Source organism: Aulonocara stuartgranti, assembly GCF_965226115.1.
Source record: "Aulonocara stuartgranti genome assembly, chromosome: 6".
Lineage (NCBI taxonomy): Eukaryota > Metazoa > Chordata > Actinopteri > Cichliformes > Cichlidae > Aulonocara > Aulonocara stuartgranti.
The window spans coordinates 31,718,903-31,744,689 of record NC_138944.1 but is presented as its reverse complement, the minus strand read 5'-3'; the positions used below and the strand labels follow the sequence as shown (position 1 = coordinate 31,744,689).

At 39.7% G+C, this 25,787-nt stretch overlaps 1 protein-coding gene across 1 annotated transcript in view; it reads right to left on the bottom strand.

The window, feature by feature from the left end:
- LOC309708068 (intercellular adhesion molecule 1-like) overlaps nt 1–23,674 on the bottom strand; it is a 60,583-nt gene extending 36,909 nt beyond the window's left edge. Inside the window, exon 1 of the mRNA XM_082535808.1 lies at nt 23,057–23,674. Within this exon, the coding sequence (XP_082391934.1) occupies nt 23,057–23,129 (73 nt within the window). The 5' untranslated portion in view covers nt 23,130–23,674. The remainder of the gene's footprint in view (nt 1–23,056) is intronic.
- Nucleotides 23,675–25,787: the final 2,113 nt, after the last annotated feature.

Genomic DNA, 25,787 nt, shown 5'->3' with positions numbered 1-25,787 from the left:
TCTTACAGTCACGAGCGATTCACTGGATGAGATTTTGTTCTGCGACCCTCAGTCTTATTTGAATGTCTGATTCATTGTAACATCGTAGCTTAAATGTCAAAAACGAGTGACCAACAAGCAAAACCAGAATTAGTGTGCACTCTGCCAGAGAGCACACTGGGCGACCTGGAGGTCGAGGAGGAAGAAAATTTAAAAGTCCCGGAAGAACAGAAAGTAGTGAAGGACACGAAAGAAATGCAGAACAAAGTGGACGAGCAGACAGAGCCATTAGCCGAGGCGAAGACAGAGAAAAAAGACACGGCAACCCCAGATTCCTCCTCAAAGTTGTGTGTCAACAAAGTTGTTCAGTTGATGGTTTCAAACGCCACAGAAAAAGCTGAACTGAACCAAGTGAAAAATGCACTCGAAGAAACGACCAAACTGGCAAAGAAAGAGTGTGAAGAGGCCAAAAAAGCAGTGAATGAAGCACAGGCAGCACTGTCAGAGGAGAAGACAATGGTAGAGGACACAAAGAGACAAACTGAACAGGAAAAACAAGTGTTAGAAGAAGTGCAGTTTGTATTAAAGGATGAGACCAATCGGGCTTCAGCTTCAGCTTTGGAAAAGACACTGAAGCTGCAGAAAAAGGTGCGCGTCAACTGGGTTATTCAGTTGGTGGTTTTACTGGCCAAAGAAAAAGTCTCCTCCAAATACAAGATCTTCACAGAGCGCCTCACTCCTGACTGCATCAGCCATCGTCTGATTGAGAAAATCTGGCCTGAAGTTGAGGAGAAACACTTGAATTTATCCCACGACAGCATTTTTAATGTGGGCAAGGCCATTCTCAAGGATCTTTGCAACACACACAACTGCAAAGAAAACCTTTTGGTTTTTAATCTGAGGGAACAGCTTGACAATATTACCGTCTCAGTCTTCACCAAACACCTCTTGGCATTACCACCAAGAGTACTCAGTGTCTCTAAAGACAGGCAAGAGTACAAGGAAGTTGTAAAAAATGTGACCAAAGATCTGGTAATGCACGCCATGAGCGAAGGAAATGAGACGATGACACTGAATCCAGTAGCATCCGAGTTTATTGTAGAGAGGCTTTTCCAGAAGATCTGGGACAAAATTTTGTCAAAAAAGTACAAAATGTCCTTGGAGAACATTGGAGAACTCGCCCTGACAATATACAATGAACTCCATGACAGGTGGGATTCTCCAATACTCTTAATGTGGTCAAGAAACCCAGTAATGGATGAAGCAATCGTCAGCAGCTTCAAAAAACATGCAAAATTGAGGAGCCAAAACATCATCTTTAGGGCTTTCTCATGTGCACGCTAAAGTCGAACCAACACGTGCATGTGAATATTCATTTCAATTGGGCTTTCTAAATTTAATTTTGAAACCAGAGTGGTTAAAAATCACTACTCTTCTTCTCCCAACTTCCTTCCCTCATCACCAACTGGCCGAGGCAGATGGCCACCCCATCCTAGAGCCTGGGTCTGCCGGAGGTTTCTCTCTTTTAAAAGTGAGTTTTTCCTTCCCACTGTCGCCAAAGTGCTTGCTCTAGGAGATTGGAGTCTTTGTGCATTATTGTAGGGTCTTGACTTTACATTATAAAGCACCATGAGGGAAGTGTTGTTGGGATTTGGTCTGTTTCTTAACTCAAAAAGTCCAGTTACAACAGGACACTTTGAGTTAAAAAACAAAAATTAAAAATAATAAAAATGAAAAAAAAAAACAACTTTGAATTTGTGCTTTGTTTCATTTACTATTTAAGAAGTTTGTTCTTCCTGCAACTTTTAAAAACAACAAACAACAAATAGCTGAGCTGTTGGGTTTACTAAGTGCATCCAAGAATACAAACAAGCAGTCCTCACACACATTTGAGAAAAACTGAGAGACCTTTGAATCTTTATAGTTTACTGAATATTCATCTCTTTACTTTGTCTGCATGTGTCCACTTTTTTTCTTTTTCTATTTGTATTATTCTCATTTCAAAGACATTCAAAGCTGTTTGGAGACATGCAGAGTTCCTTAAAGATGAACCTAATATAATTACACGAGTTGTTTAACTGAGGTAATCACGCTTTCCCCCACAGTCCTACGATTTTTCCCTTTTTCTGTAAAGCAATGCAAATACATTTTTAATACTTTCAGTCAAGTATTTAACATTCATACAGGAATAAACTACAACAGAAACACAGTCACAAATATAGGCATTAAATATACAGACACCATATTTACATACACATTTAGTACAAATATAATGTTTAAAAGGAGTCTGATTCTTCAACTGATAAACATTTGACTTTGATTTCCATGAATTTTCCACTGTGAGATTAATGGAAAGTGTACATTGCACACAGTGACAGTGAATGACGGACCCGACCACACAGATCGCACTTTACTACACTTTTTACTCATTTTTTGTCTCTTCCAACCCTCAGCCCCAGCTGCCAGCTACACACACACAACAACAACACAACCTCAGGTCCCAGCATGTCTTATGCAGGGGAGGGGTGATGAACTGATGGAGCTCCGCTGTGTCAGCCTCCCCCACAAGCGTTCCACAAACCAGGTCCTGCTACACACATTATATGTCCACAAACACAGATCAAAGTGAAGGAATAAAAAAAGCAAACTAATCATGAAGCTACAGAGCCCCTTTACTGATATGGGTAAGGAAGGGCTTTATTGCATGGCCACATGTTGATGTGTCACGGCATTTAACATGAAACTATGAAAAACTAGGTACAACTAAGACAGACTGTGAAAAACTATAATCAACTATGAACACACTGGATGTGTTCAGGGGAAGTGAAAACACATGAGGAAAACAGCTGACTGAAATGAAACATGACGTCACAGGGAAAGTCAAACTAACACCAACGAACAAGAACACATCAGACTCTTTCAAAATAAAACAGAAACATGGAGAAAAATACAGTTATCAACAAAAAAAACCTAAAATAGACAAAACACTGGGTCGCAGATCCAGTACTGTGACACATATACAGCAGTTTACACAGTCAGATGCCTGCCATCTACCAGCTAACTGTGTGAAGAGGAAAAATTGCTATAAACGTCTGTTTTTTGTTGACACGCATGCTCAGTGTTTAGTAGCAGTAAGTTATTCCAGTGCTAATCACAGTGAGACTGATCTCATGGACAGTCATATAAACCTTCTTTCTGGTAGGTGGGATGGCAGACTCAGTCACTGCTGACAATAATTTTATCCTCATTTAACCTGTTAGATTCTTTAGAAAAGATGATCCAGTGAAATAGCCTTTGAAAAAGGATCTCTTCACATGTAAACAACAACTATTTAATACAGATTTAATAATAAAAGCCTCTCATTTAATTTAAAGACTGATATCTTGAAATGGTTTGACACACAGTGAAATGATTTAATGCACAGCAGAAAGTGCATATTCAATTTCATCTCCACATTAAGATGAGTAATGCCTTGAGACATTATATCTGTGGCTAAATCAGACAAAGGTCAGAGTGCTACAAAACTCAGCCACGTGATCTAGATGAAAACATTCTGCATGACTCGATCTCTTTCTAGTCGTCCTGTGGATGTCAAGTGCACGTCAGCAGTAGACGTTCTCAGCCAGCTTCCTCATTCTTTTATTGCAGTGTGCTGATGGGGAGGATGGACGGTGGTCTGCAATCTTTGGTGCAGGGACAAGCATACAAAATCCCACCTCATCTTCGGGTTGTTGCTCTGTGTTGTCTTTTTCGGGGTTTGGATGAAAGACTATAATAAATAAATTTAAATATTAGACATAGGACATAAACTGCAACAACACAGGCAGCTATAATTAAAGCTGACATGGACTCTTTTACAAAATCAGGAGGATGTGTGCTCATCTTCCAGCACCACACAGCACAGAGGATGCAAATATCAGTCAGATGAAGCAGAGCAGCACGGAGGCGAAAAGAGCGAGGGCAGTGAGACGAGAAGAGAAGAGCACCAGGTTCCACATGAAGTAGATGACTGATGAGGTTATTTTCTGGTTTTCTTTGGCAGGCAGGAAGGAGCGCAGCGAGCGATGGTAGGCCGTCACATTGAAGGCGATAGCCGAGGCCGAGCCGACGGCTTTTAGAACTGACGAAGAACGAGAGGCAGCGTTAGAACAAGCAAAGAGAAATGTTGTAAAGTGTGCCACTCCACATAAAGACAAGCAAATCTGGAAAAGTCCCAAAATCAGCAGACTTTTAATGCATCATAACTTTGGTATATTAAGAGAAATTTTAGGTTCAGGTTGTGAATATTTTGACCTTTGAAGTACATAAAAAATAAAGAGAAAATGATCTAAATATCCTAGTGTAATGGCTGTGTGCTGTACCAATGAATAAAAATATCAACTAAACATAATTACCTGGCACATAGGTGTGGAAACTGACTGGAATTATCTATGGAGATTTGCAGTTATTAAATAAAGAGCTAAATTGGTGCTGGGCTAAGATATTTAGATCATTTTCTCTTCACTTATCTTAGTAAAATGATCAGGGAAGCTGCTGCAATTTTGCCTGACCACATTTTTATGACAGCTATAGTTACCTGTTCTTTCATAATATAGCATAATATAGTGTGTTTCATGGGCAAATGTTGTTCACAATTATTTGGGTGAATACTGGTTAACACTGTCTGTTTTATCTTTAATTGCCTAACTGTGGCCTCGACTCTCACCAACACTTTGAAAAAAGATCAAATTAATATTGAACAGAACTGAGTTCAGCTTAGTGATGCGATCCAGTTTGTCATGTTAAATTAATTGCCCAACTCTGCTTTAGATGGTCTCTAGAAACCTTATTGCATGGATTTAAAGGACTGTGCACTTTTGCTGGTTTGTTAAAAATGATGTAGCCACCAGTGGAAAATATGCATCGTCTATTATAACCAAAGGTTGACATTGTTTGAACATAATGCCCATCACAAGCAAACACCAGAATCTGAAATGAAATAACTAAACTAGAAATTTGAAATTTGTACTTAAGCTAAACCAAATAAACCAAAGGCATCAGCAAGACATTTATTGAGGCAAAGATACAGAGATGCACAGTTTGATGATTAAATGCCAATGACCCATCAAATCACAACAGGATCCCAGCAGTGATAGGAGTTAGGATGGGACTCCCCCAGAGATGAAGATGGAGGCTTGGATGGAGCTCTGAGGGAAAGCGGTGAGACAAAGGTTACACAAACGAGAATCTGACAGGCAGGATGACGAAAGATTAACAAGTCGTTATTATTCGTTTAAGAATCAAGAGTGTGAGAGGCAGGAGGTGCTAATCAAATGCACCTGAATATTTGATCATCAACACGTGGGATCACCTGTGTAAAAGCAGAAGCTTTATGCTATATGTTAGACTCTACAGGCCTTAGTTAGAACATTAAATCGCTTTGCAGTCACCGTGAGCTCCTTTGTATACTCTGACCGCTTGGCTGAAAAATACCTCTATTGGAGTAAAGTCACTTAGACACATTTATAAATTTATTTGTGTATGATTATAGGTAGTCCAGATTTAGAGGCAACAATACTGAATGTTTGGTAGTTCAGGCTTAAGGAAGAAATTTATGTGCTCATAAGTCACAGTAAAAATGAATGGGCGGTACATTCCTTTCCTCTTCCCTTCCTGGAGACCTTTATCACTGTTTTCTAACACTCCTCGGATGCTGCCTATTGTAAGTACCAAGTTCCAGCCTTGCATAACAGTAACAACTGTATCAGTTGTCCAAGGAGCTTGGAAAGAACAGCGTCTGGACTTCTCTAAAGGGGGTCCATGACCGTCTTGCGGACACTCCCGTAGGGCTTAAAATCTGGGACTCTCCACCAATTGCACTTAGAAGTGAAGAAGCTTCTCGAATGCGAGGTGAAACCTCTTCAAGGAACTTAAGGATGTCCAGACGCTTTTTTTCCAAGCTCCTTAGACTACGATAACCTTTATTACTGAGAATCTTCACAGACAACTGTATCAGTTCTGCAGTTCCTCTTTTCACCCCCCATTCTCTGTACGTTTCAACCCATGTACAAGCATATGAGGGCAGATCATTGTAGTAGAAAAGAAATTGTATTTCAATTCATTTACCATATTTTATGCACTATAAGGCCCACTTAAAATCCTTTAATTTTCTCAAAAATTGACAGTGGCCTTATAATCCGGTGCGCTTTATGTATGAATTCTGATTGTGCTTACAGACCTCGAACCGATTTTAAGTGATACACGAAGTTCAAAAATCTGTAAAGAAAATGGTTTAGAACAACTTAACGGCTTTACGGCTACTGTAGTCAGGAGCCTTGCGGATTTGGAGTAATCTGGGTCCAAAACTCCATCCGCTTCAGGTCCCAAAGTCAAATGAACACTGCTGCATCACTGAGTTAAAAACTGTCTAAAGTCTTTCATCTTTAATAAAATGATCAGCGTTGCAACATTTACCAGCTGTAACTATTAAGTTTAACATCCAGGCATCCATGAAAACAGAATTTATTAAATTTAATGGAGTTAGAAGTTAGCAGGAAGTTAGCTCGCTAGTTTCCAAACATTATATGTCATGTTCTGACTGAGAGATTTCTAAATTTAAAAAAACTAAAATGTACAGCTCTGCTATTACTTCCGACATAAATGAAGACAGAAAACTAAACAGCAGTGACGTTTGTAGGGTTACTGAAGTTGAACTAGCTGGTATGTAATGATGTGCTACGTGATCGCTAGCAACACAGCTATGTTAGCATAACATAAACAAAGTGAAGCTGGAGGATGAATGCTAACTTTTTCCACTCAATAAAAGTTAACATGAGGGTTCCTTATGGTTAGGGACAAATGCGATCGCATGGCAGGATTCTGTAAATGGACCAAACTTCAGTCAGGAGAACAACTGAGACAATCCATCCACAATACGAGGTTAGTCATTAATAAACTGCAACAACAACCCTTATGTATGAAACAGACCCATTTGTTGATAGTGCGCCTTATAATCTGGTGTGTCTTTGGGTCCAAAAAATACTGTAACCTTTTTGTTCTATTGGTGTGTGACTTTAACATTCTTGTTGAAAAAACGTGTGACTGAAAGCATGTAGGAATTTCACTCTGGAAATATTTAGTTCAAGACTGTACCCATCACCAAGAAGGCAATCCGACTGTCTGAGTCTGTTTTATGTGATGAAGTTAAACTTACCCTTATGTTTCAGAGGTGGGACTTTTCCTCAGTTCTTCACCCTTTGGCTCCACGCACCTTGAGGTGTACTGGTTCTCATCTTTGCGTTGTGTTTTCAGCTTTCTATTCATACCTAAATAATAAGAAAAAGATCATATGAGTGTCCTCATCAGGACAGTAATTTGTGTTGGAGTGTGGGGCTGTAGCTTATAGGAGACCTTTGGTTGAACTGTTGTGAACCTTTTGTGTAAAAAAAAAAATCAGTTAAGCCTCTTTTACTGTATTTTAATCCAACCTACTTCTGTGACTGAGACATATAATGATAATATATCTGGTAACTTAAGTTTTTCTGGACAGAACAGTCTGTTGATCCTTTTTGTTTTCATGATACATGTCATATTTGTCTATATTATGAGATAAATGATGGAAGAACTCCAAGTCAGAAAGAGGGATAGTACCACAAAAGTTGCAAATTTATTATCAAAAATTTTGCAAATCTTTAATGGTTTGTAGAACTAATAATCCAGGTACAGGTATCCAAATTTTACAGGCAGCACATTCATGTCTGGATAAGTCTTTTGATCATCTCCAAATGGACTTGATGTGATGATAAAACATATTACTTGAAGTTTAGTGCTATATGAAATTGGAGGGAGCTTTTCCCGTCTAGCACACAGGATTAAGACTCAGTAGCCAAAGCCCTGCTAAATGAAGAGAATCATCTGTAAGCAGAAACAGTTGTAGGGATCATTCCAGGTTCTACAGGGTGGGCCATTTATATGGATACACCATAATAACATGGGAATGGTTGGTGATATTAAAGTCCTGTATGGCACATTAGTATATGTGAGGGGGCAAACTCCTCAAGATGGGTGGTGACCATGGTTGCCATTTAGAAGTCGGCCATCTTGGATACAACTTTTGTTTTTTCAATAGGAAGAGGGCCATGTGACACATCAAACTTATTGGTAATGTCACAAGAAAAACAATGGTGTGCTTGGTTTCAATGTAACTTTATTCTTTCATGAGTTATTTACAAGTTTCTGACCACTTATAAAATGTGTTCAATGTGCTGCCCATTGTGTTGGATTGTCAATGCAACCCTCTTCTCCCACTCTTCACACACTGATAGCAACACCGCAGGAGAAATGCCAGCACAGGCATCCAGTATCTGTAGTTTCAGGTGCTGCACATCTCGTATCTTCACACCATAGACAATTGCCTTCAGATGATCCCAAAGATAAAAGTCTAAGGGGGTCAAATCGGGAGACCTTGGGGGCCATTCAACTGGCCTACGACGACCAGTCCACTTTCCAGGAAATTGTTCATCTAGGAATGCTCGGACCTGGCACCCATAATGTGGTGGTGCACCATCTTGCTGGAAAAACTCAGGGAACGTGCCAGCTTCAGTGCATAAAGAGGGAAACACATCATCATGTAGCAATTTCAAATATCCAGTGGCCTTGAGGTTTCCATTGATGAAGAATGGACCCACTATCGTTGTACCCCATATACCACACCAAACCATCACTTTTGTTGTTCCAACAGTCCTGGAGGGATCCATCCAATGTGGGTTAGTGTCAGACCAATAGCGGTGGTTTTGTTTGTTAACTTCACCATTCACATAAAAGTTTGCCTCATCATTGAACAAAATCTTCTGCATGAACTGAGGGTCCTGTTCCAATTTTTGTTTTGCCCATTCTGCAAATTCTGTGCGCCGATCTGGGTCATCCTCGTTGAGATGCTGGGTGGTCTCGTAGGGTGTCTTGCATTGAAATCTGCTGCAATGACCCGGTTACTGCGTTCACCAGATATCAACACAATTTCGATCCGCTCCTCACGTGTTAACCTCTTCGACATGTCAATGGCTGTGAACAAAGAGAAACTTGTAACTAACTCATGAAAGAATAAAGTTACGTTGAAACCAAGCACACCATTGTTTTTCTTGTGACATTACCAATAAGTTTGATGTGTCACATGGCCCTCTTCCTATTGAAAAAACAAAAGTTGTATCCAAGATGGCCGACTTCTAAATGGCCACCATGGTCACCGCCCATCTTGAGGAGTTTGCCCCCTCACATATACTAATGTGCCACAAACAGGACTTTAATATCACCAACCATTCCCATGTTATTACGGTGTATCCATATAAATGGCCCACCCTGTACTTTAAACCCAGACAGCAGGTAAGGTCAAAGATTGCGCCACTTGGATCCATGTCAGCCATTGCAAAGAGGATTCCAGAACCACAATAACAACACAAAGGGTTAAACAGATTTCCACACAGACGAAGACATCGAGGGTGTACATTGTGCTCTGCCATTTCAATTTACAGAGCCAGACTGTCTCCACATGAGGCACCGAACATGAACACAGGAAACACAAAAGTGTTTTGTTAAATCACTCAGATGCTCCCTAGGGACGTGTTTTAAAGATTACTCTAGTGTGTCATATTAGCTTAGAAAGTTGTGTGTGAGAGATGTTGTGCATTCATTCTTAACAGTATTGCTGCTCACAAACTGGAGACATTGGCTGACAAAGAGAGTTTTGGATAGAAATAAAAATATTCTTTTAATGTCCCTGATAACAAGCGTCATGGTAGCTTTGGCTCTCCTAACACTGTGTGTTTCCTGTATCAGAGACCTGGTTGATAGAACAGCTGATAACGCTGATAACAAAAGACTTCCTTAAATGAACAATGGCTTCTTGTGAATGAACAACTTGATTTAATTCCTGTGCCATCTCAGTACCTTCCTATCAATATAGAAATTCCTCAGTCAGTAAGAAAGGAAGATTTTGTGTACATTTTTAAATCTCTTTACACTTTGTAGCCATCAGGATGCCTACGAAAAGAATAAGGCAGGGCTCGCAAAATTGCTAGCCCAACGTCCCAGGGCTAGCAATTTTTCCAGTCGGGCTACCAAAATCTATCTCTGCCCTGCCCGTCGGGCTATCATAGGAAGGAAAAATATATGTCAATGCTTTTGCATTCTTTTGGAAATGTAGCTGGGTAATTATGTCATTGGCATTGGTGAGCCACTGTCAATATGTGACATATTGAAATCGCGTTTGAATTTGGGCTTCTGCTGAGCCAAATAAGACAGGTCAGGGTGAAGAAGTGACAGCCAAAGAAAAGCTTACCACAAAACAGAAAAGTTATGACAAATCAGACTATGAGGCAAAAAGAAAGTGCAGCTTTATGGTTTCATGGACAAAAGAATTTCTGTGGCTGCAACATGACGAGCTAAATAATAACCAGGGCTGCACATAAGTGGTCCGCAGGTGCGCATTCGCTGTCAAAATAAAAAAAACGCGCACAAGATAAGAAGTTGCAACGCGTGTTTGCGTACATAAGATTTTCTGGAGGAGGACAGACATTTGTTTAGAACTCTTAAAGATGTCGAAGAAGCTCCTTTAAGCAATTACTTTGGTGTTCCTCCACCTCCAAAGAAATGTCAGGAGTCCAAACCACAACAGAAGCACGTATTCTCGGAAAAGTGGTTGCAGGAGGTGAGCTGGCTTCAAACAAATGATGAACGCACAGAGATGTGGTGCAGAATGTGCCGTGAAAATCCCACTCTAGCGGACAGAAACAGTGCCTTTTATATGGACGCAAACGCGCGTTGCAACTTCTTATCTGGTGCGCGTCTTTTATTTTGACAGCGAATGCCGACATGCGGACCACTTATGTGCACCGTGTAAATAACATAATGTTCTGCCGGGTGTGTTGTTGGTTTTCCCTCGATTTCTGAGTCGACAAGCGCCTTTGTTACTGGGACCAGTAATTTTAAGAAAGGCTCCCATTAGAACCCATGAGAAATGCAAGAAATGCATTATTGCTCAGTCTGCAATATCTTTCCCAGAACAAACACCAATTGCAAATAACATACTAAAAATAAACCTGAAAAATCTGTTTAGAACAGCGTACTATGTTGCAAAGAGTGAACTACCACTGGCACAATTTAGCAGTCTTTGCAAACTTCAAAAAGCAAATGGCCTCGATCTTGGTTCCACTTGTCTCTTACCCGTGACTTCAGCGGAAATTTCAAATTCAGGATCTGACACAGACTGATTCATGTCCTACACAGTTCTTACAAGTTCATATGTCTGTTCAATTAGAACCAAGTATTTGAGTTGATGATTGTAATTTTTATACAATGTTGTAATTTGTGTTTCAACAATTTTTTGATTAATGTTTTGTTTCCGTTACAATATTATACTTTAATGGATAATATTGTAAAGGAAACAAAGCAGGAAACAAAACATCAATCAAAAAATTGCTCTCTTTTTTATTCGGGCTACTTAAATTTATTTTGGGCTACCAAAAAATGAAGAGTCCCTGCCCGAAGGGCTACCAGGGACTTTGAAATTTTGCGAGCCCTGAGATAAGGCTATTTAATTTTTTGTATGTAATGTTCACTCAGCCCCCATTTGTTCAGGCACTGATATTTTCGGAAGTTTCTTTATTGGCACTATGGTTTATTGTAGGGCTGCCACAATTAGTCAACTAGTCACGATTACGTCGACTATCAAAATCGTCGACGACTGATTTAATAGTCGACGCGTCGTTTGAAGCTTTGTAAGATCACAAAAGACGCAGGAATAAGTGGCAGGATTTAAGAGTGTAATAACGGACTGAAACAGAAGATGGCAGCACTGCATGTACAAGGATGCCAGCTGCCGTTAAACCCCGAAGAAGAAGAAGCTGTGTCCCAGAATTCATAGCGCAGCCCAGCTCAGTTTCCAACAATGGCGGCAGCTAGTTAGTTTTAATGTTACTCTTATTATTCTTTCTGGGTCACAAAATAAACGTTTAACATATTTTCAGGCGAGAATGTAGCTGTGTAAACCTCAAATATCTGCTCAGTTTATCAAGACACCACATATTTTCAAAAGCGCTCCGACGTTTTCGGAGACGTCTGTTACCCACTAGCTCGATAGCTAGCCGGGGGCAAGGCTCACTAGAGCCGGTGAGAACACTGGACTCCTGGCAAATCATTTTCAAACCCACCGCCGTCTTTCGCTACTCAGGTTAAACATGATATATAAGTCACTTAGATAACTTAAAAATGTTATTGTTTGGCTTTTTTCAGTATTTTATTTGTTCCTGAGTGAATCGGTTTGATTAAAGTTATAGTTTCTACACAACTGAATAAACGTCAAGCAGACAGCTGATTATCAGAAGTGTGAGATGCTCGAGAATTTACTCCGGTGTCCTGTTATATTTTAGATAGCAAGGAGTTTATTAAATTTTAATGAAATTTGCAGATTGTTTCGGTGAAGTTTAATAAACTATCATCTTGTCTTTATTTTTAGTTAGCACAGATCTTAAACACTTAAAGCTGTAAGCTAATGATAGTTATATAAGAGCAGATGCTGCTGGTGCAATAAGCTGTACGCTGTACGTCCAATGGATGATGATCTGATTAGTCGACTAATCGCAAAAATAATCGGTGACTAGTCGACTATCAAAATAATCGTTTGTGGCAGCCCTAGTTTATTGGCTAGAGAAATATTGGATAGATAGAATTGGGCTACCCTCAATTGCACAGCTCTGTATCTAGAATCAGTCTCTTGGAGACAAAGCAGAGTGCTAAGCATGGCAGGACAGCATTAATATACACTTTATTTATCCCAAAAGTTATAGACCAAAATCAAAAAAGGAAACGAGAGACAGAGGGTAATGCCCACCGGATCTGTCACCACATGATGAGGACATCATTATACTTATCGCACAGACCACAGCTATCAAATTCAAATTGACCTTTTTTTATGGTACATTTTCTCACTTCAAATATTTGATAACATAAGCTCCAGGCAGTGTGCAGTACGACTGATGTTATATCTTAAGTGGATGCTATAGAGATTGTATCAGTTCCCAGTCTCTCTCATCGGCAGCTCTTGGGGGTTTAAAAAGGGGAAGTGTTGGGTGAAACTGTGAATGAGGTGCCAGTGTTGCTCATGGATAAAGGGAATTTATGCTCAGGAGTTTAAGAAGCAAAACAAATGTGACTATTGCAGTGTGTACTGTGCATTAGATGTACAGGAGTGATTTCCTGTGTCGTTCAGTGGTGTATTTGTGTAATCTCAGTCTCTCACTGCACATGCTCCTGTTACTGGCCAGCATGTCATGAAGTGGGTGGGAGGTATTGTCCAATATTTTCCTTATCTTGGGCAACATCTGCCTCTCCGAACCCAACTTCAGGGGATCCAGCTCCGTCCCCACAACATTACTGGCCTTCCGGATCAGTTTATTGAGTCTGCGACCCTCAACCTGCTGCCCCAGCATGCAATAGCTTAGATGATAGCACTGACCACAAGAGACAATCTTGGCCATTGTCCAACAGATGTTGAAAAACCTCAGCTGCCTCAGAAAATAGAGACGACTCTGGCCCTTCCTGTAGAGGGCAGTAGTGTTTTTAACCCAGTCCAGTTTATTATCGTTGTGTACTCTGAGGTATTTAAAGTCCTTCATAATGTGAGAATTGAATGGCTGTTTTGCTCGAATGTGCTGTGACTTTCAGTGACTCAATTTTCTGTTACTTGGCTGTGTCTTTTTTTTTCAAGGACACTGCTAGACAGCTTTTACATTTTCATGTATTTTTCACACAAGACAGACAAACAGATAATATGTTATATAATAATAATAATAATAAATTTCAAAAAGGTAGTAAAGAGATTTAAACTTTACTGGTAATTCTTCTATCAAAATAAAATAAAATAAAACAAAAATCCTCAGCTTCATAAGTCATAAACAGGCAAGAGAAACTTCAAGTCACCCATGTCTGTCCATACGTCAGTTTGTTCGCAGCTACCAAACGTTTAGCATCGACTAAAAAGAATTTGGAAACTTCTAACAGGATTCAACAAATGCAAGAGGAGAAAAGTGCCGAAACGATTAAAATGAAACAATTTACAGAAATATTGAAAGACAAATAAAAACAGGACAAGAAAAACAGAAATGCAGTGCAAGGTCCAAGACATGGAGAAAAACAATGAAAGCCTGCAAGTGATGTTTGATGAAATGCTGAAAAGAAACACATAACTTTTAAAAGAGAAGGAACAGCAGAAGGCTATACACCAAGAAATGCAGTTCAAACTCCAAGACATGGAAGGAATACATCACGAGATGCAATCCAAGCTCCAAGTCACTGAGAAAAAAAATGAAGGCCTCCAAGTAATGTTGATAACCACTGAGGAGAAACACAAATGCTGAGCCAAGAAATGCAAGCTCTGGGATAACCAAAAATACACCAAGAGATGCAGCGCAATAATGAAGGCCTCCAAGTGATGTTTGATGAAGTGCTGCAAAGAAAATGCTTAAAGCAGGATGCAACACACCAAGAAATGCAAGGCAAACTTTGAGACATGGAAGCAGTTCACCAAAAGATGCTGTGCAAGCTTCAAGCCACTGACAAAAAAAATGAAGGTCTGCGCTTAATGTTTAGCGAAGCACGAAGAAGAAACAAGGAAATGTTGAAAGGAGCAACAGGAAGCAATACACAAAGGGATTGCGTGCAGGCTTCAAGACACCGAGAAAAACAATGGTTTGCATATCATGTTTGATTAAGCTCTCAAAAGAAATACACAAATGCTTAAAGCGAAGGAACAACAGAATTCATCAAAAGATGCAGTGCAAACTCCATGACACAGAGATAAAAATGGAAGCACTGCAGGAAGTCTTTGATAAAGCACTTCAAGAAAATGCAGACGTGCTAAATGAAAAGAAACAACTGGAAGAAACCCAGAAAGACGCAGCAGATTCTCCAAGACTTTGAAACAAGAAAGGCAGAATCGCAACTAGTTTACAATGACGTGAAGCACAAAAACACTGAAGTCGAGGAAGAGAAACGGCAACTAGAAAAAAAATGCAGGGATATGCGGTGCAACGTCCAAGTAATGGTGACAAAAAATATCCATTTGAAAGCGTTATACAACAAAGCCCAGTGTGCAAACACCGAAATTCAGGAGGAGAAACAACGGCAGGAAAAATCTCAAGAAGACACGCAGTCTTTGCTTGAAGAACTGCTGAAGAGACGACAAAAAGACATGCATGAGAAAAACAAAGAAGTGCGAGAAAAAACTGATGAAAAGCAAGAAACATTAGAAGAACTGGAGAAACATTGTAAGAATCTTGAGGTGCAGGATGAACACTTTTTCACCGACATGACAAATCTCATAGCGCAAAACAAAGATCTGCAGGAAATCTGCCTAAAAAAGAAAAGAAAGCAGTTCGGGATCTTCTGGAAGAAGGACTTCTTCCCAAGATTAGCTTCATCTTCCTCCTTCAGGGGCTAATTATTCAATAAAATACACAAATAAATTCAGTGTGCTTCAGGGGCTTATTTAATTTTAACATTACTGATGAAAAACACCGTTTAGCAGTGCTTACGAAAAGCTGAATAACTTAAACTGAGCTTTATTTAATATGACTTCCTGTTTTTAGATGAGTCGACAGGTTTGAGTTGGATAACAGGTACCAGTTCAAGACTCAAAACTCACCGTAATTGTAAAATAAATTTTAAGAAAAGTCACACTTTGATCATTTGCCTTCATTTTATGAAGATATGTATGCGTTAGTATTGACTGATTCTTTTAAGCCTTGCTGCTTTCCCAATGACCACAAAGATTTAAACAACAAACATATAAAAGTGGAACACAAGTTAAAAATAGAAGGATGAAATAATTTGCGGATTTCTTTCTTTCTAAAAGTTTCAGGGACTAAACAAAATGCAGATGTGCTTCTAGGTTTTAGGAGGCAAAGAAGACAAATAGGCACCATATTATTTTACATGCATTTTTTATAAAACATGCATTTAATGCACATCATGATCATTGACAAAGATCATTGAAGACCTGCTGGCATTAAAAAATAATCAAAAGGATTAACATTATTCTTTTTAACGTTTAAAAAAAGCTTTCTCGGTAATCTATTTAGTTCCCTGAGCTTACATTATCCACATTTGTTGCCTAAAAAAACCCAGGCAGAGCTTACTTAAAATGTGAGATTTCAGTTACTTGACCTGAATGCCGATTGGCCTGGAGAAGGTGACTGGACTAGACCAGTGATTACACAAACAGATTGACAGTATGAGAAAGTGATAAAGCTTAGATTTAACTGGCAACACCTGTGAGCGCACAGATGTGAGGCCATAGATCTTCCTTATTGAACTTGCGCATAAACTTCATTTAAAATATAAGTAAAATAGTAGTAATTTTATATAAACGTATATAATACGTAATAAAATATATATAATATATAATAGTGTAATATTATTTGGTTTGGTTGTGCTTAGGAAAAGAGAGAATATTTTATTGCATAAAAAAGCACTGATCACATCTTGCAAACATTTGCTTTGCCAGATGATTCTGTGGCTCGTTGCACCCAGACTGGCAACAAAATCAGGACTCCAACTTGTTGGCCTGGTGACTCAGACAGGCTCTCCTCCCTACAGTCCTCATTTATAAAGTGCTTTAAAAAACTAATATTACAGCTAACAGATGGCGTGCAGGTAGAACAACAACGTATAACCACTGACTGCTGAAGAGACTCCAATTTTTAGTTTAAGTGTTTATACATTTAGCATTTAGCAAACACTAGTGAGAGGAACTGAAGCTTAAACAAAAATCGAGCCCTTATTAGGGCTGATGACAAGGGTGTGAAACAAAACAACTTGAACAGTGGCAGGGGCTAAACTAAGACCCAAACCGGCAACACTAGAAAAGACTATGACGACTATGAACATGATTTTGTGCAGGCATGAAAGAAACTATGAAATACAAACATGAACTAGATACATGAACATGCCCTGAACAAAATGATGAAAACCTTGGAAACCTGAAGTGACATGGAGGGCAGGAAATAGAATAGAATAGCCTTTATTGTCATTGTACAGAGTACAACGAAATTGGAGTGCCACTCCCTTGGTGCAAGATTCAATAATAAATATAAATGTAAAATATAAAAAGTACAATAAAACAATCGCAAGTACTCAAACAATAGTAAGTACGATATATACAGGATAGCAGCATTAATATAATGACAGTATGAATAGCAGCATAATATAATGACAGTGACGGTATGGTATAGCTAAGCAGGTTCATTTGTTTTTGTGCTTATTTACTACGGTGATAGCTCTGGGAAAGAAGCTATCCCTGAATCTGTTTGTCCTGGTTTTATGTGACCTGTACCGTCGGCCTGACGGTAATAGTTCAAACAGTTGGTTGCTGGGGTGAGAGTGGTCCTTGATGATATTGCCAGCTCTGCTGAGGTACCGAGAGTTTGCAGTGACCTCCAGGCTGGGCAGAGAGCAGCCAGTGATCTTCTGGGCTGTGTTGATGACCCTCTGCAGTACTTTCCTGTCCGCAGCTGAGCACCCTGCATACCATGTTGTTATGCCGTACGTTAGGATGCTCTCTATGGTGGCTCTGTAAAATGTCACCAGCAGCCTCTCCTCCAGGTTGTTCCTCCTGAGCACTCTCAGAAAGTGGAGATGCTGCTGGGCCTTTTTTACCACCGCCGTGGTATTTGCAGAGGTCATCAGAGATCTGCACGCCCAGAAACCTCATGGAGTGTTCCCTCTCCACACAGTTCCCGTGAATGTAAAGTGGGGCCGGGTCTGCTCCGCCCTTCCTGAAGTCCAAGATAAGTTCTTTAGTTTTCGTGGTGTTCAGTTGGACGTTGTTAACTGAACAACACTCAGTCAGTCTGTTGACCTCATCTCTGTAGTCCGACTCATCCCCCCTTGAAAACAGACAACCTGACGCTGAACAATGGAAGACACACAGGAGGTGATCAGAGGAAGGAGAAACACATGAGGAAACAGTCAAAGTCAGCTTTAATGTCAAAGACCATATATACAATCATACACAGGAATTTGAAATTGCAATGCTCACATGGCCCTTAAAGTATACTAAAACAATATAAAGATAAAAAGATAGAATAAAATGGAAGTCTTATGTACAACACAATACTATACAACTGTATAAACAGCAGTTTCCAACACAATCATAGTGTTGTGAGCAAGTTCATGTGCAAATGGGGATGGGGCAGTTTTGTATGTTTGGGGGGCGGGGGTTCGGAGGGAGGAGGTGAATGCAGGTCTGGAGTTTGTGTGTGTGAGAGCAGAAAGTGAATTCAGCATCCTGACAGCCTGATGGATGAAGCTGTCTGTCAGTCTGCTGGTTCTAGCTTGGAGGCTCTTCAATCTCCTTTCTGATGGCAGCAAACTGAAGAAGCTGTTGGACAGATGAGTGGAGTCACCTGTAATCCAGAGAACTTTCCAGATGAGCCAGGTGCAGTAGATCTCCTGCAGGGAGGGAAGAGAAGTACCCACAATCCTCTCCACTGCTCTCACTACCATTGTAATTTTTTCCAGCAGGACCCAGTGCAGGAGTCATAGCACACAGTGATCCAGGTGGTGAGGATATCGCTCTCTCTTTTTTGACCAGGAGAGATCTTCTGGGATGTGCACACCCAGGAACTTACCCTCTCCACAGCAGCACCATTGATGGTTAGTGGAGTGTGCAGGGAGTGAGTTCTCCTGAAGTCTATGATGATCTCCTTGGTCTTCTCCACGTTCAGGTACTGGTTGTTGTTGCTGCACCACTCGGCCAGATGAACTTCACCCCTGCAGTAGGTCTCATCGTTGTTGCTGATGTGACCTACCACAGTTGTGTCGTCTGCAAACTTGCCTAAACCTACCCCCTAACCATAACCGTAAGAACCATAACCTTGGATGAGAGAAAAATAAGTTAATTTGGGTTTGGTGTTGTGCGCATGCGCAAAAAAAAAAAAAACGTTGGCCGCGGAGGGTGAAACTGGGGAACCCATGGCAGACCCATGTTTCTGCCTGTAGTACTGACCCACAATGGAACAATAATACTGACCCTTGGGTGTGAAACTGTCATGGCTCAGAGGCCCATGGAGTGGAATGGACTCAAGCGCAGAACCAAGAGATCAGAGGCTTGAAGTGATTTGCAAAAACAAAACTTTTATTTACAAGAATTCCTAACTTAGATTCTCAAGGCAAAGAAGGGCTCCACCCAGAGGAGGAGAGCCGATGCTGTGGAAAGTTACTCAGACTCACCCAGACCATGACAGAAAAAGGTAGAATTAACACACAGTTCCAAAAGCAAACACAACTGATCAGTGCTGAGGCTGGTTCTGTTGCTGAATTTGGGGTCATCCTCTAATCTCTTGCAAACTACCTTCAGTGACTGGAATGCAAGTGAAGGGAGATGTAACATCTCTCTTCACTGACTGTACATGTACTAAGATTGGGGAAATCTGCAGTCAGCTGAGACTGAAAAAGTCACTTGGATGACAAAACATTCTCCCACTGAAAACACAACATCCAGATGAACAGAATCAAGAATCAATTTGGGATTTACAAAAGGTAATCCTGGATGATTGAACATGCATCAAGACATTATTTTATTAATATCTCTAAAATGATTGCAGCACAAACGAAAATTTTTGCAGCACAAACGTAGCACAAAAGTTTGACACCACTTTTGCTTGATTTGGGTAATGTGGGGGGCTGGTTGACCTTTTGACCTTTACATTTTCATTAATACTTTAAAACAGAAGCAGCACAAACAACAATTTTAGTAGCACAAACGTAGCACAGTTGATTGACACCAATTTTGTTTGATTTCCTTAATGTGGGGACTGGTTGACCTCTGATGACCTCTAGAAATTCTTATTAATATCTTTAAAATAATAGCGGCACAAACTAAAATTTTTGCAGCACAAATGTTTGATACCACTTTTGTTGGATTTGAAGAAGGTTGGGGGTCCAACTTCACTCACATCTTAAATTTCTGTAAGCAGGTGTAGTTGAAACAGCAGTATTTTGTACATATATATTTCAAAGTCTTTTGATTTTTCATACGTCATAACTCTTCATAATTCATATATATTCAACTTTAAATATTATGCACAAATGTGTATCCTAATAATACCAAGTCATGGCTTCTCTTTGCCTTTTGGGTTTATCGCGGTTCTCCAGCTTCCTCTCTTTCGTCTAAAAATCGTTTAATCAGCTTGTGCCACTTGTCTTTTCAAACAGGCTAAATGAACAGAAAGACAGAAACTTCTCATGTACACATTAAATGTTGTGACCAAGAGGAAGAAGTTGTTTACATTAAAAAATCAACAACTTTATTTTGGTTCATATTTGGTGTACATACATAGAAAAATCATTATACACACATAAAACAGAATTCTGTGATTAAAGCCATTCTCAGATCATATGTTTCATTATATAGAAGGAAGCTAAAACTGGTGTTATTGTAACTACAGGAAGATCTGTTATAGTGGCTGTCAGTGAATAAAGCATTAACGCAAAACAAAATGTATAATGTGCATTTATATACAAATCAGCACTGTGGTACATGGGTCCAATGTCAGACTGTTTGGTCACCAGTTTGGCATTCATGATCCTCGCAGGACTAATGCACAGACTGATCCCGACTTTTCTCTGGCAGAAATGATTTGTTGCAACTTTGGTAATGCTGTAACCTCATCAAAGACCATCGACAGCTCAAATGAAAACATTTCCCTGCAGTGTTATTTATGATTAAATATCTAAATGTACTAAGTTCTTAGAGTAAAGTATTACTTTTCCTCCTGCGATCATGCCGGAGATTAAAGTCGACTGAGAGAATGTGCACAAAGGGAAAAATAAAGACAATATTATGAGATTGAACTTATATTTCTGCTGCTCCTCATTTGTTTGTAAAACAAATAGATTATAAATGTGAACACTGTCAGAATGGACGTGTTCTTATTTATAGGAAAATGAAGGTGTTTAATTTCTAATGAATTAAAATGAGGACGACATCCCAGAGCGACACTACAAGCTGAGAAACATCAGCTTGTTGGTGTTTCTAGCACAGCTGTAAACAACTCTAATGGTCTAAATAAAAGAAAGCAACTCTAACTACTCACCTTAGTTCGTTATGTGTGTGCATATATAGAACAACAACTCATTTAAATACTGCTCACTCACTGCCTTTAAAGCTAAGAAGCTATACAGAAAATGAATGAAGTATTTGCTATGATCTAATTACATTCATTGTTATAATAGGCTTATGGAATCTTTTGATATGAAATCAGATGAGAGCAGAGAGCAGAAGCGTTAAACACATGAAGCTGTGAGTTAATATTCTGTTGGAGCTGCTCTGTGGTGTAGTGATTGCTTGTGCAATTACTGCTGTCTTGGTCGCTGTTGTTGTTGTGGCTGAGCTTGTAGTTGATTTGGTGGTTGTAGTTGTGGACTTTGTAGTTTGGGGTGTTGTGGCTCTTGTGGTTGACCTTGTTGATTTAATGGTTGTAGGTTCTGGCTTTCTGGTTGTGGTAGTAAAATCTAGGAAAAGACAAACAGGTAATTTGAGCAAATAAACATGTATAAATCACGTGTTTTGGTCGGTCTGTTAATATTTTCAGTCTGTATTCTAAGATAAGCTAAGCTGCTCCCAGCAAAAGGTTTAAGATTATGCACAGATATGGAAGCAATACCAAACAAAGAAAAAACTGTGTCGGTTTGGTGTGAATATAAAACTGAGGTTTGATTCTTTTAATTTTCCCACAGTGACTTACAGAGTTTTTCTGATGTCACCACTGGAGGGGGCTGTGGTCCAGCTGGTCCCAGCTCCAGCTTGGCTTCACACCAGTACTGGGCTTCTTCTCTTCTGGGAGTGATGTTCAGAGTGAAGGTCTTATTCACTGGTTTCTTATGTTCACTGTCGGACTGTAGGTGACCCAGTGCTGTGTTTCCTCTGTAGAAGGTCACAGTGAGGCTTTGAACAGGAGCTACGTTCTGTACGCTACACTGCAGGGTGTACTGCTGATTCTCAAACATCATCTCAGTGTGGTTTACAAAGCTGATGGAGGCACTTTCTGGAGGCTCTGAGAAGACAAGGAAAGAAAGAGTAGCACAGGTAGATATTAGTCAGTAACTGCTGAGAGCATGAATCCATCTAACCGTGTATTAACACAAAGAAATCAAATTCTGATAATAAATGATGCAAAATGATGCAAAATTCAGTCTCCTGTTATAAAGTAAGCATACTTACGATAAAGAGTTGGATTCAGAACGGTAGGACACTGAACACCAGCATCATTGGTATAATAGCACTGTAGAGATATGCCCCATTCAGTCAGTCTGTCAACTGTCCAGAACATCGTGGTTCCATTTTGTGAAACTTTTCCCACAGCGTGCTCTAAACCTGGAACATCTCCACTGCAGTCCTTCTGACATGCAACACATGTAACATTGGCTGGGTCACCGTACTTCACTACCAGCGCAGATGGAGTGAACACAGGATTTTCTGTGCAGCTAGAACCTGTAAGAAACACAGTACATGTTTGAGAAAATCAATAAAACAGTAGTTACAACAATACTTAATTCTCACAGTATTTGGATACTGTCGGGTGATTTGGCAGTAAAAGTTTAAACAAATCCACAAATAAAATGAACATTTGTTTTTTATGGATGTCTGTCACATTTGGACTAGATCCCACAAAGCTTTATATTCTTTAAATACAAAATATCCACAAATAATAATCCTTCACCACACAACTGTACACGATGGTCTTGTTATATATGTGTGTTTGTTTTTCGCTTGAGTTATTAAAAATTTTAAGATTGACTGATCAAATTCAATGATCACATTACAAACTGATCAAGCACTAATCTAAGAGCCACAGTTAGAGTAATTAATCTATCACTTTACAACATCTAAAATAAAAAGTGAGAACCATTAAATTAATGGGGTATTACAGTATGCTTCCACCTGTAACGATGGCTCTAAGTTTCTAAGACATTCAGCAGCGTGAGCTGTAAATTAGTTGTACCATGCACATCGTGAACACAGCCTCTTGGAAAACCCTTCACTTACCTTGACTGGACACTTGGTGGGTACGCAGAAAAGTAACTGAGGAGGCGACCAGAAAAATAAAATAGGAAAACATTATTCCCAGCTAGATTTTTAGAAATCAAATGTTGTCGAGAAGATGATCAAACATTTAGTCCGAAGGCGTTCGCAGAGGGGAATGTGCTCTACGAGCTCCTCATTTTGGTTTTCTATTGTAAGAGAACAATGTTGGCAGTGTAGCCTGTTTTCACAGCACACATCCGCTGGTTTTTTCCTTTCCTGTTTTACAGCCATCAAGTTATCAACGTTGGCAAATTGTGAAAACGAAAGTGTAGCATTGTCACCATTATACATACCGTACTGCAATCTTTTTATATACTGACTTTAAAGTAGTAATATCCTCATAATAATTAAAAAATCAATCAGTATGACTAAGGAGCTTGGAAAGAAAAGCGTCTGGACTTCTTTAAGTTGCTTGAAGACGTTTCACCTCTGATCCGAGAAGCTTCTTCAGGTCTAGGGTCAAATGTTGGAGAGACCCAGATTTAACCCCTGTGGGAGTGTCCCCCCGAGAGGGACAATGGACCCCCTAATGATCCTCTACCTAATCACATGAGCCAAGGTGTGAAAATGGGTGTGGGTCACAACCAGCCAGGGTTTCGGGTGAGCTCTTTGTGAAACCTAGCCCCACCCTATCATGTGATTTCCTGAGGTCAGATGGCCCAGGGTGTGAGTGGGCGTTAAGGCGTCTGGGAAGGGATCTCAAAACTGGATCATAGATGGCAGACAGTGTCGTAAACCACCGCCTCTGTTCAAAGATGGTCGCTTACAGTGGACATAAATGGCTTCTTTTACCCCTCTTTCAAACCATCTGTCCTCTCTGTCCAAAAGGTGAACATTGGCATCCTCGAAAGAGTGACCTTTGACCTTTAGATGCAGATGGACTGCCGAGTCTTGTCCCGTGGAGGTGGCTCTTCTATGTTAGTACATACTGATTCTATGTCAATCAGTATGACCTTAACACACCATGCACTGTTTTTTTTTATCAGTCTTGAGGTTTAAACATTTAGTGGATGCTTCCAAACGTTTGCTTTATATCCAGTTTATACTTATTGTGCAGTTACTGTTTTGTATTTTTTGCTTGTTGCTTTTAATGCCATTACAGTATACCATGCATTAGCTTATAGAGTACTCTGTATATGCATCGTAACTTTTCTAAACTGCAATATGGGAGAAACATCAGTTGTGCAATTGAGAGCTTTAGTCGTGAGCCAGCATTAGACAGTGGCTCTGATTAAAGTGAAGATTATCCATTTTAACATGTTCTGAGTGTCCCATTTCAGTCCTGTATTGTAGGCTATGGAGAACTCAAGGAATTCACACACACCTGCACAGTGCACTCAAACATATTCATCTGTACATAATATCTGTAGGCTGATCGGAGGTCCACACTTACAGTCAACAATGTTGAAGGTTTGGTACTTTGGCTGAAGGAAAAGAGGAAGTTTTGTGCTCATAAGTCACATTGAAATGAATGTGACTGTGGTACATTCCTTTCCTCTTTGTTTCCCCGGTGATGGTTATCACGGTTTCCTGAGACTCCCCCCATTCTGTATCAGTCTTGTATTTATTCACCCAATAACAACGGTATTATTCCTGCACTTTCTGTTGTAACCCCAGTTCTCTATATGACTGTACCTATCTCAAGTGTATCAACAGATGACGGCAGAACATCATAACTAGACTTAAACTGTGAGTCTTTAAAAAAAACAAACAAAAACAGAGCAGTCCTGCCTAGTCCGACTTTCAGCACCTTTACAACCATCTAGGAAGTGAAAGCACAGCGTACGCCAGTAATTACAAAACCACCTGAACAAATAAAATTATAGCACTGGTCACAGACAGGCTGGTCTGAGCATTTCACATTTTCTCACACTAGCATCTCTAGGGTTTACAAACAAGTCTCAAAAAGAGAAAATATAGAGCAAGTTCTGTGCAAAATGTCCTGTTGATGCCAAATGACAATAAATGTAATAAAGGTTAGGCGAGCTTCCACTGCCAATCAAAGATACAGATGCTTTTCATTAAGTACTTAGAGCTCTGGTTTTCATATTGCACTCTCACCTGGCTTTTATATATTGTGATTGTCTTAAAATATCCTAATGACAGCTTATTGCTAAAACATCTCCACCTTCTTATCCTGTAATAAAACAGTTATTAAAGTGCTTTTCATTAGAGTGTGCTGGTGTTTTCGCCCTTTTCCAGATATCTGCCCGTTCTGTAAACACTACTCGCATTACTAGTCTTCTGCAGCTAGAAACAACCTCGCTCCACTACACCAATCTCTTGATACACTTTGAAGGTACCCAATCAGGCTATAGAGAGAACATGAGTGAACGAATGGGTCCAACAACAGGAGCCATGAAAACCTGACAAAAAGATGACTCCTCAGCAAACAGATATCAGACATACCATTTTTTTGCATGAAAGACTTCCCCCAGAGTCATTCACGCAACACCAAAGAATCTAAGTAATTGATAAACAATTAAATGACAGAAAATCTCTTGTTTTCCATTGTACTATAAAAAAATATGGGAAATATGGGACAGCGTGGGCAGTGAGCGCAAACATTTTCTGTGATTTCACACCTTCATCATGTAGAAAAAAACTTGTAATGTAAAGAATCTAAATTTATTACTAAATAAAGTAAAAAATAGAGTACACCGAGTGCGTTTCTCTCATAAGACTTTACAAA